We start from the raw sequence: 14,682 nt of genomic DNA on the forward strand, positions 1-14,682 counted from the left end.
GCCATTTTCTACCTGAGTTGGGATTTGAGTAAGTTAAATCTTTGCTCTTTTAATACTCCAGTACCATTATAAAACTGCTTCCACCAGAAACTCTTCCAGAATGGCTGTACTTTCATCCCCTGTACTAACTGGTTGGTGCAGAAGATTTATATTTTCAACTTGGAAGGTTGCAGTCTGCATCCCCTGACATTTAATCCCAAGGAGCTCTCAATGGTTTTGGCTCCTTAAACCAGCATGGATAACTGCATTCATCTCAACACTGAACTGATTCCACAACCTACTTTCAACTCACTTTCAAGGACTCTACAACTCATGTTCTCAATTTTTTTTTGTGTTTGCACATATAACCGTATAACCATTTACAGCACGGAAACAGGCCATCTCGGCCCTTCAAGTCCATGCCGAACTCTTACCCTATCCTAGTCCCACCAACCTGCAGTCAGCCCATAACCCTCCATTCCTTTCCTGTCCATATATCTATCCAATTTAACTTTAAACGACAACATAGAACCTGCCTCAACCACTTCTGCTGGAAGCTCATTCCACACAGCTACCACTCTCTCACAGTTTGCCTTCTTTTGCACATTGGTTGTCAGTTTTGTGTGTAGTGTTTCATTGATCCTATTGTACGCATCTCTTTGTTATACTGTGAATGCCTACAGTAAAGTGAATCTCAGAGTAGCACGTGGTGTCATATAGACATTTTGATAATAAATTTACTTTGAACTTTACCTGCAAATCTCACTTACAGAAAAGCCATGCCCCCAGCTTTGATCTTCAAAAATGGCTGATAAACCTAGTGAGGGTTAGGTTCTCTGTTTTCCAGATACAAAAACCTGTACCAATATCTGCCTTGTCCCTTGAGCTTCTCCACAGTTCAGCAGATCTAATGCTCTTGAACACAGAGTGGTACTGAAAGAGTTAAATAGCATTGAATTGGGTCTACCCTATTAGAAGACATATGGAGCAAAGTAAGTCAAATCCTTTGTGAAAGGTGAAATGCTTAATTCTCCAATAAAAAACCTGTTTTATCAGTGGACTAGGAAACATGTTCAGTTATTAATCAAAGAGTTGTTGATGAATGCTTGCTATAGAATATTAGAAGGCCTAGATGGAGTGGAAGTAGTGTCTTATAGTGGGAAAGCTTAGAACCAGATGGTACAGGTTCAAAGTACTAGCACATCCCTTTAGAACATAGTTGAGAAGGAATTGCTTTAGCCAGAAGAGGACGAATCTGTGGAATTCATTGCTACAGATGACTCTGGAGGCCAAGTTATTGGGTATATTTAAAGTGAACTTTAATAGGTTCTCAAGGGAGGGGTGTCAAAGGTTACGAGGAGAAGGCAGGAGAATGGGGTTGAGAAGGATAATAAATCAGCCATAATGGAATAGCCTGATTTTGTTCCTACTGTGTACTTTATGATGATATGGTAGGCACAATCCAATGAAAGTCTTCATACCATTAAAAAGTAAGTGGGGAGAAGGTATAATTACCAGTGGTGCAAGAATCTGTTCTTGAACAGAACACCAAATGGTGTGTTGAATGAGGAGGAATAGTCTATTTCACTTCAGAGAGATAACTAATTGAACACGGCTTGAGAATGAGAAGCACAAGAGACTGCCGATGCTGTGATCTGGATCAAAACACAAACTGCTGAAGCAATTCATTGAGTCAAGGAATAGTCAATGTTTCAGTTTGAGATCCCGCATCAGGACAGAGTGTCTTGTAAGTGTTCAGCTGAAGTGGCCAAAGATAACCTATTCACCCGATGTCTCTAATTTTCAACAAGGAATTTATTATACATTGCACTTTGTTATTGTGATATCCTTCTACTTAAGCTCAAGTATTGCCAACTAATATCTCAGATTGTGACTTTACACAGTAGGAGTCTGTCCTCAATGTAGTCAAATAGATTTTTAAAAGATCTTCAAGATTGAAAAATAATGTACTCACAACTTCAAGACAATCAACAATCTTGGATAATTTCTCTTCGGGCAAGCCTTTCAGTAGAGAAACACTGCATAAAAAATACATATTTTAAAGAAATTGCACCGTCTCATTATGTCCATTCTATACCCTTACTGATATCCAGCACTATCAAACAGACAATAAGCTCTGAATTTCTTCAGCCCTGTACTTAGACATAGCACAGAAAACACATGTCCTATTCTCTAAGCAGAGACCCTAACTGTATATTTGACAAAGCACATTGAAATGGATTTATCATCAAGATTGAAATTTATGGAATAAAAGGGGACATGATGGAAAACAGGATAATAATACAAGTTACTTATTAGATGGTAAGATTTAATAATAGTAATAATTTTTCCCTGGGTCTTGTTGCTAGGACTACTGTTTTTCTCCCTCTGTATATATCAGTGACTTTTACTAGGGGTCTCCATTTCCAAATTTGCAGGTAAAAAAGCATAAACAAGCTGAATTATGAGCAAAATAGTAATAGATTTTAAGATGATAAAGACAGGCAGGTACAATGGTGAATACTGTACTGCTGTAACTCAACAGAGACAAATGCAAGTGTTACACTTCAGTACAAAGAATGGAGCGAACACTGACTGAGCAGTATCGTCATCACGTTTCCTCAGTCATTTGCACTGATCTTGACCACTGTACCATTTATCCAATATATTAGCGGTCTCAGTGGATAGATGAGGCACATCAGCATTGTGCTTAGCAGTGGGATGTCCTCCATCCTGTCCAGGCAGTTGTTGGTCCAATGCCATCCACGTGACCTGTCTGGGTATCTGAAGCAGCCCCAGGGGCTCTCAGTTCTCACCTGCTGAGGAAGTTGAAATATTTCTTATTCCTTGCCTGTGCTGTTTCCATCATGATGCTCTGGAAAACCTGACGATCCAGAACCCAAATCCAAGACTCGGTCACAGCTGAAAATGGTGCAGCATTTGATCAACGAACATATTTACATATTAAAATCCAACACAGTGTTATGGTTTCATTTTAGAGAATATTTCTACATATACTGTATAACTATAAAAATAATATCTCTAAATGTCCCTGATAAGCTCTTACCAACACACCAAAGAACTTCTTCACTAGTCTAAAGGATGTTAGACTTGAAAACACACAGCTGAGCTGGCCAACAGATTGTGACTTTGATGGTCTATTCATTTATAATTAAGTGTAGATTCTAGGAGTCTTCAACAGATAAGGCAAAACTCTCCTTTGAATTTCCCCAAGGCTGAGGTTAAATTTCCTAACCTTGGTTAAAAGATTGCTGGCAAAGCTCATGGTAACACTGACAATATATATATAGATAGAGATAGAGATAGAGAGATAGATTGACTTTATTGATCCCAAAGGAATTTACAGTGTCACAGTAGCATTACGTGCACAGTTGTACAAATCTTGGAAGAGAAGTAAGACAGAATAAAAAATAAGTTACCTCAAACAGCCCAAGGGTAAAATGACCTCATATAACCCTCTTTGGAACAGAACAGTTGTCTTAGTCTATCACTAAAAGTGCTCCTCTGTTTAGCCAAGGTGGCATACAGAGCGTGAGAAACATTGTCTAGAATTGCCCGGATTTTCTGTAGGGTTCTTTGTTCTACCGCAGCCTCCAGTGTGTCCAGTTTGTCCCCTATAACTGAACCAGCCTTTCTCATCAGTTTATTGAGCCTGTTGGCATCACCCATGTTGATGCCGTTGCCCCAGTGCACCTCCACATAGGAGATTGGTAGAACATGTGAGAGAGAGGCCTGCATACTCCAAAGGACCTCAGTCTTCTCAGGAAGTAGAGGTAACTCTAGCCCTCGTACACAGTCTCTGTGTTGGTGCTCCATTCAAGTCTGTCATCCAGGTGCATCCCAGGTACCTAGAGATCTTGAGGGTTAATACTGCATTTATGTTGGGATTTGGCATTAACAGGACACATAAAATATTAAGCTTAACACCATTGTCTGCCTTGTTATGGTACATTTATGGTATATCGGCTTAAATATTCCCTGAACAAGCACACGCGTGCGCATCCACGCACACACACAAACACACACACACACAAACACACACACACACACACACACACACACACACACACACACACACACACACACACACACACACACTCACTCTAGGGATTGAGTCCAGCATCAGTTACTAGTTCTTCAGCTTCACATATAATTTTAGTTGGTGTAAAATTTGAAATTGGTGTTTATTGGCAAGCTGATAGTGCTTCACCACACCACTGCCAGCTAGTTGTGTACTTACAGAGAGACAGGAGCAGTGACAGAGAAACCGACACATGGAGTCGGAGCTTTCATTACCTTTAACAGTAGCAGTCCTTTTGCAATTGTAGAGAATTGCAAGCTCGCCGAACGCTGTCCCAGGATGCATCTGTCCCAACAATTTGCCATTCTGCATAACTTCTAAAGTCCCATCTTTAAAAGTAGAATTAAAGTTTATTTGCAGTAGCAATCAATGATCACAGTCACATCAACTAGAGATTGGCGCACTAGATCAGGTGCACCAGATCCTGGTGTCAGGCTGCACTTCATGACAGGAAGACTACTTAAGTATAGCTTATTCAAAGTATATCCCTAACTTCTAGTGTTACTCCAAAGTTGTTCTGCTTCATTAGCAGCATACTGATTGGCTAGACAATAAGCACAATGCATTTAATGTCACAGAATCTATAGCATATTAAAGGCTTTTCAACCTAACTGAACCAAACAAATATCCTCTTGACTTTTCAAATTAACAGACTCTTTCTTTCTTTCTCCTATGTTTTGGCAGCTTCCCCTTAAATAAATACATTCACCTCAACTACACCACCTTTGGGCCAGGTTTCACATTATCACCACCTTTGGGGTAAAGGTTTTTGCCCTAACACCCTTTTAGATTTATCTGTGATTACTACACGTTTTTGTTCTTGAGCTCTGGTCCTTCATACAAGTGGACTATTCATTTCTACATCTCCCCATTAAAGCCATTGTTTTGTTTGAATGACCTGCATTCCTGCCATGATCTATAAGGATTTTGCACATTCTCCCTGTCAACGTATAGGTTTCCTCCAGGTTTTCGGCTTTCTCCCACATTCTGAAGACATACAGAGTTAGTATTGTGGGCATCCTATGTTAGCACTGGAAGCGTAGCAACATCTGTGGGCTACCCCCAAACACACCCTCAGACTGTGTTGGCTGTGGATGAAACAATGCATTTCCTTGTACAATTTGATGTTTCAATGTAACAAATAAGGCTAATCATATATCATCTCTTTTTTTATATTTTTGGGAAAAAGTAGCAAAATAAACTTCACTTATATATTCAGGAATTGCACTGAGTTAAAGAGATCATCATTTTTACACTGCCAGTTATCCAATAAAAATAAGATAACAAAAACATTTAGTAAGAATATCAAACAAGTAGACATTATTCTAAAATCCAAGTCTAGACTGTTTCAGGAGCATTTCCACACAAATGCTGGAAACTTGGAACTCTCTCAGGACACTGTGATGAACTAGAGCTCAGAAAATGATGGGATATGTTTTTATTAGACAGGTATATGGAACAAAGATGAGCAAATGGGGATGACATGTAGATTGGCCAGAAGAATAGCGCAGGGCTGAAGGCTAAGGCATGAATTTAATAAATGGTTATTAAAGCAAACTGATAAATTTGCAGTAACCCTAAAATAACTGATGGAATTTATTCTAAAATATACACCAATAGCTTCAGTCTTGTAATATGATTTCCTTATTTCTATAAGCATCACTGATAGAGTCTATAATGCTACACAACACAAGTTTTCTTGGTTAACCAGCAGCTTAGAGGCCTGATATAACCTCAGTTTTCAATGAAACAGTCCAATGGCAGCTGGGTATTGTGGTGGGTCTTTTCCTAGCCAATGTCAAATGCACCACTGGGTGCATTAATCTGTGGACATCAATTCATGACTCCTTGCAATATAGAAGTCTTTTAATGTCATAAATAGCATTATGTAGAAGACAATGTAAAACTGGAGTTTTCAAAAAGTATGGCACATATTTGTGTACTATCTCTTCTTTCAGTTAGTCCTGACGAAGGGTCTCGGCCCAAAACGTCGACTGTACCTCTTCCAATAGATGCTGCCTGGCCTGCTGCGTTCACCAGCAATTTTTATGTGTGTTGCTGCGCATATTTACTGTTTGGTTTCCCTTCAGTTTTATCCACTTTATTGCAAATCAGAATTCCTTAAACTCAGAAAATTAATATTTGAATAAATTATGTTGCCTTATGAGGATAGGCTGAGTGAGCTAGGGCTTTTTTCTTTGGAATGAAGGAGAATGAGTGGTGACTTGCTAGATCAAAGATGATAACAGGCATAAGTCAAGTGGACAGCGAGGGACTTTTTCCGGGCTAATACCTGGGGTATAATTTTAAGGAGATTGGAAGCAGACATATTAGAGTCATTTAAGAAGCTTTTAGATAGGCACATGGATGATAAAGAAATTGGTGTTCTATATAGGAGGGAAGGATTAGATTGATCCCACAGTAGGCTAAAAGGTTGGCACAACATTGTGGACTGGAGGACCTGTACTGTGCTTTAATGTTCTTTGTTCTATGATTTTGTACTATCCCATGATGTAGGAAGGGGAAAGCAGTGGGTAGGGAAAGGGTGGTACATTTTAGGATTAGAGTCATTATCAGGTGAGGGACTGACAAATCAAAGGGATAAATAAATTGAGATATCTTGGTGTAAAGGAAAATCTCTGTTCTCATTACCCCTGATTTGACCCATTGACGCTGTTAACTGCACTAAACTGTGCACTCTTGTTGATGGAGAACATACTTAAGTGATCCAAACACACAACACCCTATGGGACATCATTATCATGCATGCATGGCACAATACAGTCAGATGTCACCTAGAGACCAAACATCAATACAATGGCTGTTTCCGTACTGTACAGCCCAAAGACAATGAGCCTCACCTGCCAGAACATAGAGATGGTTTCCCGGTTCCCCCTCCTGGATGACGACATCGGTTTCTTGGTAGCTCCTCTCGTACATGCATTCCACAATCTCCCGCACATGCTGGGGCTCCAGTTTCTTCAGGAACTCGTTGTGCATTATGGCATCGGTTATCAGTTTCTTTAAACTGCACAATATATATACTCAGATTACCACCAACCTCCTGGCTATGGTCATCAAAGAACCATTCCATCTACATTATCTTCCCACTTTAATTTTCAGCATTGAACACTAACTGGTGAGGAAATTCCTTTGACATTCTTTTTTTTTTCTGGGCATCATTCATTTTGTCACTAAAGAGAACAAACTCAGAATTCGGTCTCACTGAAGCAGGGACAACCAAAAGCAAAGACAACTCTTGTTCTCTAAGATTTAGTCTTTTGTCAATGTACATCCAATTTCAGCCCATATTATGAGAAACAAGGTGTCACAAGAACAAGTTCACGATATAGAGCACACCACCGCGCCCCCTCCCCCCCATGTCTCATACACATTCTTTAAGTAACCAAATTTACTATTCTTCGTACACTGGACTTTGCAGTAAATGGAGTTCATTGGATGAACCGTCAATTAGACATAGTGTAAGATAAAATAGACATACGAGTTCTTTTCTTACACCTGACTGCAGTGACTTTTGTGCCCCCCAAGGTATTTTATAGTCAATCTTAAAGCTCTAAGTTAATCTGGTACCTACTGGATTACATGTAAGAAATATTGCTATAAAGTTATGGACAACAAAGAGCAATCAGATCAATGATCTACACTCAGTAGCTACTTTATTGGGTACCTCATAAAGCTGTCACTGAGTGAATGTTCATGGTATTCTTCTGCTGTAGCCCATCCACTTGAAAGTTTGACGTGTTGTGCATTCAGAGAAGCTCTTCTGCACACCACTGTTGTAACGTGTGTTAGTTGAGCTACCCTCGCCTTCCTGTCAGTTTGAACCAGTCTGGCCATTCTCCTCCGACCTCTCTCATTAACAGGGTGCTTTCACCCACAGAACTGCTGCTCACTCGATGTTTTCTGTTTATCGTGCCATTCTCTGTAAACTCTAGAGACTGTTGTGTATGAGTCCAGGAGATCAGCGGTTTCTGAGATTCTCAAACTACCCTGATTGGCAGCAAAAATCATTCCTGGTTAAAGTTATATCATACTTCTTCCCCATTCTGATGTTTTGTCTGAACAACAACTGAACCTCTTGACCATGTCTGCATGCTTTTAAGCATTGACTTGTTGCCACATGATTGGCTGATTAGATATTTGCATTAACAAGCAGGTGTACAGGTGCATCTAATAAAGTGGCCACTGAATGTATAATGAGATTTAGTAAAGTTATGGATCACTGTTAACCAGGATATCAGGAAACATGATCATTGATGTGCAAATTTTGACATTATGTTAAGCAACAATGTTGTTTGAGGAGTGGAAGACAGTTCCTTCAATGTTGTACTTAAATCCCAGAAAATCAATAGATATTTTTAAAAATGCTTTTGATCTGTGTCTGTAAGAAATCTCTAATGATAACTAATGCAGAACATGGAGAATCTTAGAGTTACAGCATCACGGTAATATGGTTAACAAAATGAAAAATATAATTCAGTTCCAACCATTACGATATCACCATTATTTTATCTGGATTCCATTATATTTTGGTTTCAGTTTGATATTGAGACTTTGCTGCATTTTTGTTAAGTGTTTTCACTCTAAACCGACTGTCAGAATAGAAGCTAAATGTCTGTGCTTTCTGCCTCTGATGCCAATGATGCTCAATCAAGATTATTACTGTGCTGTGACCAACCTGTAGGTGTGACCCCACAGCTTGTGTTCCAATTATACACTTCCAATATGCTTTCTGGTTAGAGCTAAAGTTAGGGCAAAATGTGAATGGTACTCTGGATACTACCCATGAATGAAGAAGAATTTGCCATGGTTCTTTTGAGAGCACATGCCAGATATGTGACTTCCACCACCCAGAAGGAAAGGACGGAAAGGCCATGGAAAACCACCTGCCGATTCACGTCCAAGTCACCCACTATCCTGATGCTTTAGAAGCTACAACCTAATTAGACTGCAGATGTATCTTCACTTTGCGAACTGCATTGGTGAAATAGGTGCCCACATCTTAAGAATGAATGAGAATATCTGGTGCAATGAACTAAACGTTCTCCCTCCAAGTTTGCTTTCACTGAACAATGTCATCTATAGTGAGGACAATTTAACTACAAATGTTAGTCAAGGATACAGTACGTGGTATTGACAAGTACATAGAAAATATCCATGCCAATGATGCACTTTGTCTTCCGAGGTTATCATTAGTAAGTGGGGTTATTTAGATAGAATGAGTCATCTATCTCTCACACTGTTGTGGGAATCCAGCTGCTCAATTGCTGGGGCAACAGTGATTCTGATTTCTTACCTGGAGTCCTTCCGTACTCGAAGCTGCTCAATGGAGAACTTCTGCACGCCGTGGCAGTAATAATTCCAGGAGGTTGGCTCCGCAGACACCCCCTCTTTGGCCTTGAGCCGTCCATGAATCTCAGTCGCCACCTGGGCAAAACGTTTTGGCCCTTGGTTGATGACGCTGACCAGCTTCTTGTGTTGGTTGACAGGAGTAGATACAGAGGTGCTGTTGTACCCAATGGCATCTTGAAGCTTGGCGATTTGGGAAAGTTTTCCTTTCAGTTCTTTCTCCAGGGATTGAATTTTCTTTGAATTCTGCCTCAGCTGATCATCCTTCCTCCTCAGCTCCTCTTCTAGGATCAGGATCTTTCTTCTGAGGTTGTCCAAGGCCTCCGAGGAGGGTTCTGTCAGGACTGGGGGAGAGTTATTCTGTTTGGGTCTTGTCGCTCTCACAGAACCGTTTCCCATTGCACAAATATAAATCATCCCAAGGATCTCTCAACACAGGCCCAGCCAGACAGCTGCCAAAAGAAAGAAAACATTCATACAGGAGAATATTGTTAAAACACAGGTGGTTGAGTTAGTGCTTCTTGAAGTTCTTTAACAGATTGTTTCCTGTTCTACTAACAATCATTTCCTCTTTGCAAGTAACATGGTAAACAATTAAACTTAAACATATGTGCAAAATAGTTTCGTAACCTTGGCCCAATATCTCAAGGGCATTGTGTTGTGGATTGATGGAACATGCACTCCTTTTCATTATCCTCGTATGCTGGGCTGTCGATTGCTTCTAGTGTAGAAAATAGAGTTGGCACCTTGTACACAGCATGCTTCCCAAACAGCAGTATGATAATGATGACTTGCTCACAGTCTTGGATTGAAGGGTAAGCATTGGGGAGAACTCCTGTGTCCCTCTTTGAAATACTGTCAAGGGGATTATTTGCATTCACACTAGAAGCATAACAAGGCAATCTCAAATTCATCTGAACTTCTAAACTTGGATAAATCAGACACAACTTTTAAAGTTTTCCATTTTTTTCCTGCAGATTTTTCTGCACATTTTGTATGTGACCTGACAGAGAAAACATGGGGGTAGTTAGATTACACTGGCAAAGGGGATGGGATAGCAGGGAAGTGAAGATGACTGAAGATGTTGAATGCATCGAATGACTGCCTATTCATGGTGGTAGGATGAGTCAGGAAGTTCATTATTGGTCTCAATAATTGTTTTTTAGTGTGCAATCTTGAAGTGATGGAATGTTAAAAACATAAATACAGAAAAAAAATACATTGACTGATTGATACCTTCAAAGTGGAAAAGGTGCCTCAGCCAACCCAGACTCAATCCTGGTTTGCCAGAATGTGGTTTTTATGATAAAATATACGAGCTTGTTTTACTGTAGGACAGACAGTGATGTTTTGTGGGCAAACAGTATTGTCAGAATTGGGGAAAAGGGCAAAACAGTGTCATCTCAGAATGAAGCAATGCTAGCAATCTCACTCCCAGACAGGCCCAGATATTGTTAATATGTTGGTAGAAATCCTGGCACACTGCAAAACCAAAGATTTGATCAGCCATGGACTTGTAGATCACTTTAATCCAGCTCCTTTGGCAATTGTAGAAAGCTGAAATTAAAAGTGAATTTGAAGGATGCTTTTTGTTTGAGTACTCATAATCCCATCAATGCAAACTTCTAAAGTGCAGAGATGTGCAAATATTTGTTCCCTAGCAATAAAAAGGGCAAAGCTCGTATATGCATTCAATCAAACACTAACCCCAGTTACTGCAAGCTTTTATCAGTATGCAGAGGGCTTAAGCTGTACCTTGTGCTGCTTAAAATTGCACAGTGTGATTTGACTCATCCATTAATATTCACCTTCATCCTCAACCAAGCCATGGATGATGATTAATATCCTTTTCACATGTTGCTCAGTTGACAGGGCCGAAGGTCTTTACCAACTCCTACCCATCACCTGCACAAAAAAGCGTGGAAACAGAAAACTAATACTATCTATCACCAATACCTTATAAAAGGCTTTTCATCACCCAAAATATTTCAGGTCATCCTGAAACTTCAGTAATTCTGTGTTCAGCCAAAGTAAAGTTGTCAAGTGAGAAGGAAACATCTGAGGAAGTAGTCTGGAACTGTCATGAGAGTACTGTGGTGCTCCAGAAGAACAAATAACTTTGCCATGGATGGCTGCAAGCCCAAATGTAAAAGGAGAAGGGTTGGGCATGGGGCTAGTAAACCCTTCCCATAAAAACCCAGAGCTATAGAAATGCCAGCAGAAGCCCAAAATACCTCATCCCTGGGAGAGAAAGGATCTTTGCCTAGAAGACACCAGGAGGATGGGCTACACCTGGGACAACTTTAAAGACTCTTGCGAACTGATGGCAGTGGCCTATGCCTTTGTGGGGCAATAGGCTAAGAAGAGCAAATACACCTCCAAAAAAAAAGAAGTGGTTTCCTTGATCCTGAGGTGAAAATACATGGTATACAATCTCTGAAGGAAAAAACTGAAACAACTATTTTGGGCAGCGAACCTAAGCATGTCACAGGCCTTCAATACATAGTCCAATGTCATCTGAGATTCCTGCTCCACTTTGCAACAGTATCAACTCAGTAGGAAATAAAAACTTCTAAAAAAATAACAACTTTTAAAAGACAATTGGATAGATACATGGATAGGAAAGGTTTAGAGGTTATAGTCCAAATGGGACTAGGTTGGTTGGGCATCTTAGTCATTAAAACCTAGATGGGCTGAAGGGCCTGTTTCTATGCTGTATGCTAATTGTTGAAGGCTGAAGCACAGTAGCAGACAAAGGAAGAACAGAAGACATATGGCCTCTGTTAGAAAAAGTGCCTTCTTATCTCCTGATACACTATAGCATCAGTTGTATACTAATGGTTCCTTGTGATGTTTCTAATAATGCTGTTGGGCAGTTTCATGCCATCTTATGGGCACACACAAATAATGAACAAGAGGACCTTTAATCAGCTATAAAAAAAGACATTGCCGTTGTGTTTCAAGTGCCACCAGTGCTTTTAGGCTCACTGTTCACCTGGTCACAAACCAAACTCTTGTTGGCCATTCTTTGACCCAGGTCTACAACAGCAGCTTTATAAATGCAGAAATGGGTCACCTTCCTGTCACAATATGATTATGATATTCAATATTGAAGATCTAGACAGAATGATACAGCAGATGCACTACCAAGATTGTTATAGGAAGATGCTGATATAAAAAAGTAGAGAATACAAAGACTATAGTCTTCTTGAGTGTACTTGGCCTTTTCGCCTTGGAGCAACAGAGGATGTGAGGTGACCGGACAGAGGTGTATAAGATGATGAGGGACATTGATCATGTAGATAGCCAAAGGCTTTTCCCCAGGGCTGAAGTGGCTAACACAGAGGGGCACAGTTTTCAGGTGCTTGGAAATAGGTACCGAGGGGATGTCAGAGGTAAATTTTCCACACAGCGAGTGGTGGGTGCATGGAATGCAATGCTGGCAGTGGTGGCGGAAGCGGATATAATAGGGTATTTTAGAAGCCTCTTAGATAGGTACATGGAGCTAGGGAAATTCTAGGTAGTTTCAAGAGTAGGTTACATGGTCGGCACAACATTGTGGGCCGAAGGGCCTGTAATGTACTGTAAATTTCTATGTTCTACGTAATTGGGAAAATACAGAAATTGTAGGATCCAGTTTCAAAGAACATATAATGAATTCACTTTGAGTGGCTAGAAGGATTTAGAAGTGCTTGGACAAGAATATAAATTCATTTGCTCACAAATATTAAGAACTGTCCACAAATAAGGGCTGCATGGGTTCACAAAATAGTAATATCGTAAAATAACGGAAGAGGCCAAGGAGGCATTTCCAATATACCCACATTGAATTCTGCAAGGAATGTGGACAACATTCTAGTGATAGAGGATAATGATTCCTAATTGATTGAGGTCAAGCAATGTGGTGCATACAGCACCATTGAAACTACTCCAGAGGGACTGAGATTCATTTCTTGCTATTTTAAAATGGAATCAAGTTTCAATCCATTTCTTCTCATTATTCAGCTTCAAATGGTAAAGGTGAGAAATCAGCAATTAGCATGAATGAGGCAGTGAGGAAGTAAGACATGACAGCAGATTGTAAAGCATCAACTCTTCAAGGCATGATGACAGATTTTAAAATGTCAATTGATAATTTTCTGAGCTTTAACTTAACCCTGCACTCCACAACATAATTTATTCCTACAGACATGCTGATGCCCAGGACAGATAGCCATGATATGGGGGTATTGAAAACAAGCAGGCGTTGGTTAAAGGTGAGGAAGGACTGGGTCTGAAAGGAAAGTTCTTCACACGGAGTGGTTAATGACTGATAAGTGCTGAAAGAGGAAAGTGACATTTAAAAAGATAGTTAAGTAAGCAAGACATAGAAGGATAGGGTCCTAATGTCAACAAATGAGACTAGTGTAGATGGGCAAAATGTTGGCACAGACAATGAGCTGAAGGGCCCATTTCTATGCTGAACAATTCTACAAATTTAGATGAGAGCCGGCGTACTGGACAAACTAAAACAAAATGTTAATGTTGGAACAAAGATCATGGATTTTGATCAAACTTTATAATGAACTTCTATTGCATTGAAGAAGAAATTCTTGTGTGTCATTCCTGGCTTTGCTACCAAGCATTTTTATTATTTATCTAACCCAAGATTTAAACAATGGGAAATATTATGGGGAAAAAAGATTATGGTAATTCCTTCTAGACATCATTGAGTTCTTCGCTTGGGTTTCTGACAGCAATCACTAAGATTTTCGTCGATTTCGTTGACACCGAAATGCCATCTAGTTGCTCATTCACAAAATTTACTCCTCTTTTCAATGATGCTGAACCCATTATAGAAAGAAACTATAGAACATCTTAAATGAAAAGGTCTTGAACGCTTGCAGATTAACTAGCATGGAGCAGATTTAAAGCTGGAAAAGACATACTATATACATCGTCCCTCCCCACTAATATTCCCCCAGGCACTTATCCCTACAACGGCCTAAGTGCCATACCTCCTCCTTCATCTTCATTCAGGACCCCAAACAGTCCTTCTAGGTGAAGCAGCACTTCACCTGTGAATCTGCTGTGGTTGTCTATTGTGTTTGGAGTTCCCGATGTGGCCTCCCCTACATTGATGAGACCTGTCATAAATTGGGGGACTGCTTCGTTGAGCACCTCTGCACCATCCGCCACACATGGAACTTCCCGGTAGCCAAACGGTTTAATTCTGATTCTCATTCCCGTTC

At 40.1% G+C, this 14,682-nt stretch overlaps 1 protein-coding gene across 1 annotated transcript in view; it reads right to left on the minus strand.

Annotated features, from left to right (window-relative positions):
* Positions 1-9,850, minus strand: part of LOC140211845 (cGMP-dependent protein kinase 2) — a 52,735-nt gene extending 42,885 nt beyond the window's left edge. The window contains exons 1-5 of the mRNA XM_072282019.1: positions 9,399-9,850; positions 6,943-7,109; positions 4,297-4,410; positions 2,796-2,901; positions 1,955-2,018 (exon numbers count right to left, since the gene is read on the minus strand). Coding sequence (XP_072138120.1) covers positions 1,955-2,018; positions 2,796-2,901; positions 4,297-4,410; positions 6,943-7,109; positions 9,399-9,850 — 903 coding nt within the window. The remainder of the gene's footprint in view (positions 1-1,954; positions 2,019-2,795; positions 2,902-4,296; positions 4,411-6,942; positions 7,110-9,398) is intronic.
* Between the last annotated feature and the right edge of the window lie 4,832 nt (positions 9,851-14,682).

The sequence above is a fragment of the Mobula birostris genome, chromosome 18 (assembly GCF_030028105.1).
Source record: "Mobula birostris isolate sMobBir1 chromosome 18, sMobBir1.hap1, whole genome shotgun sequence".
NCBI lineage: Eukaryota > Metazoa > Chordata > Chondrichthyes > Myliobatiformes > Myliobatidae > Mobula > Mobula birostris.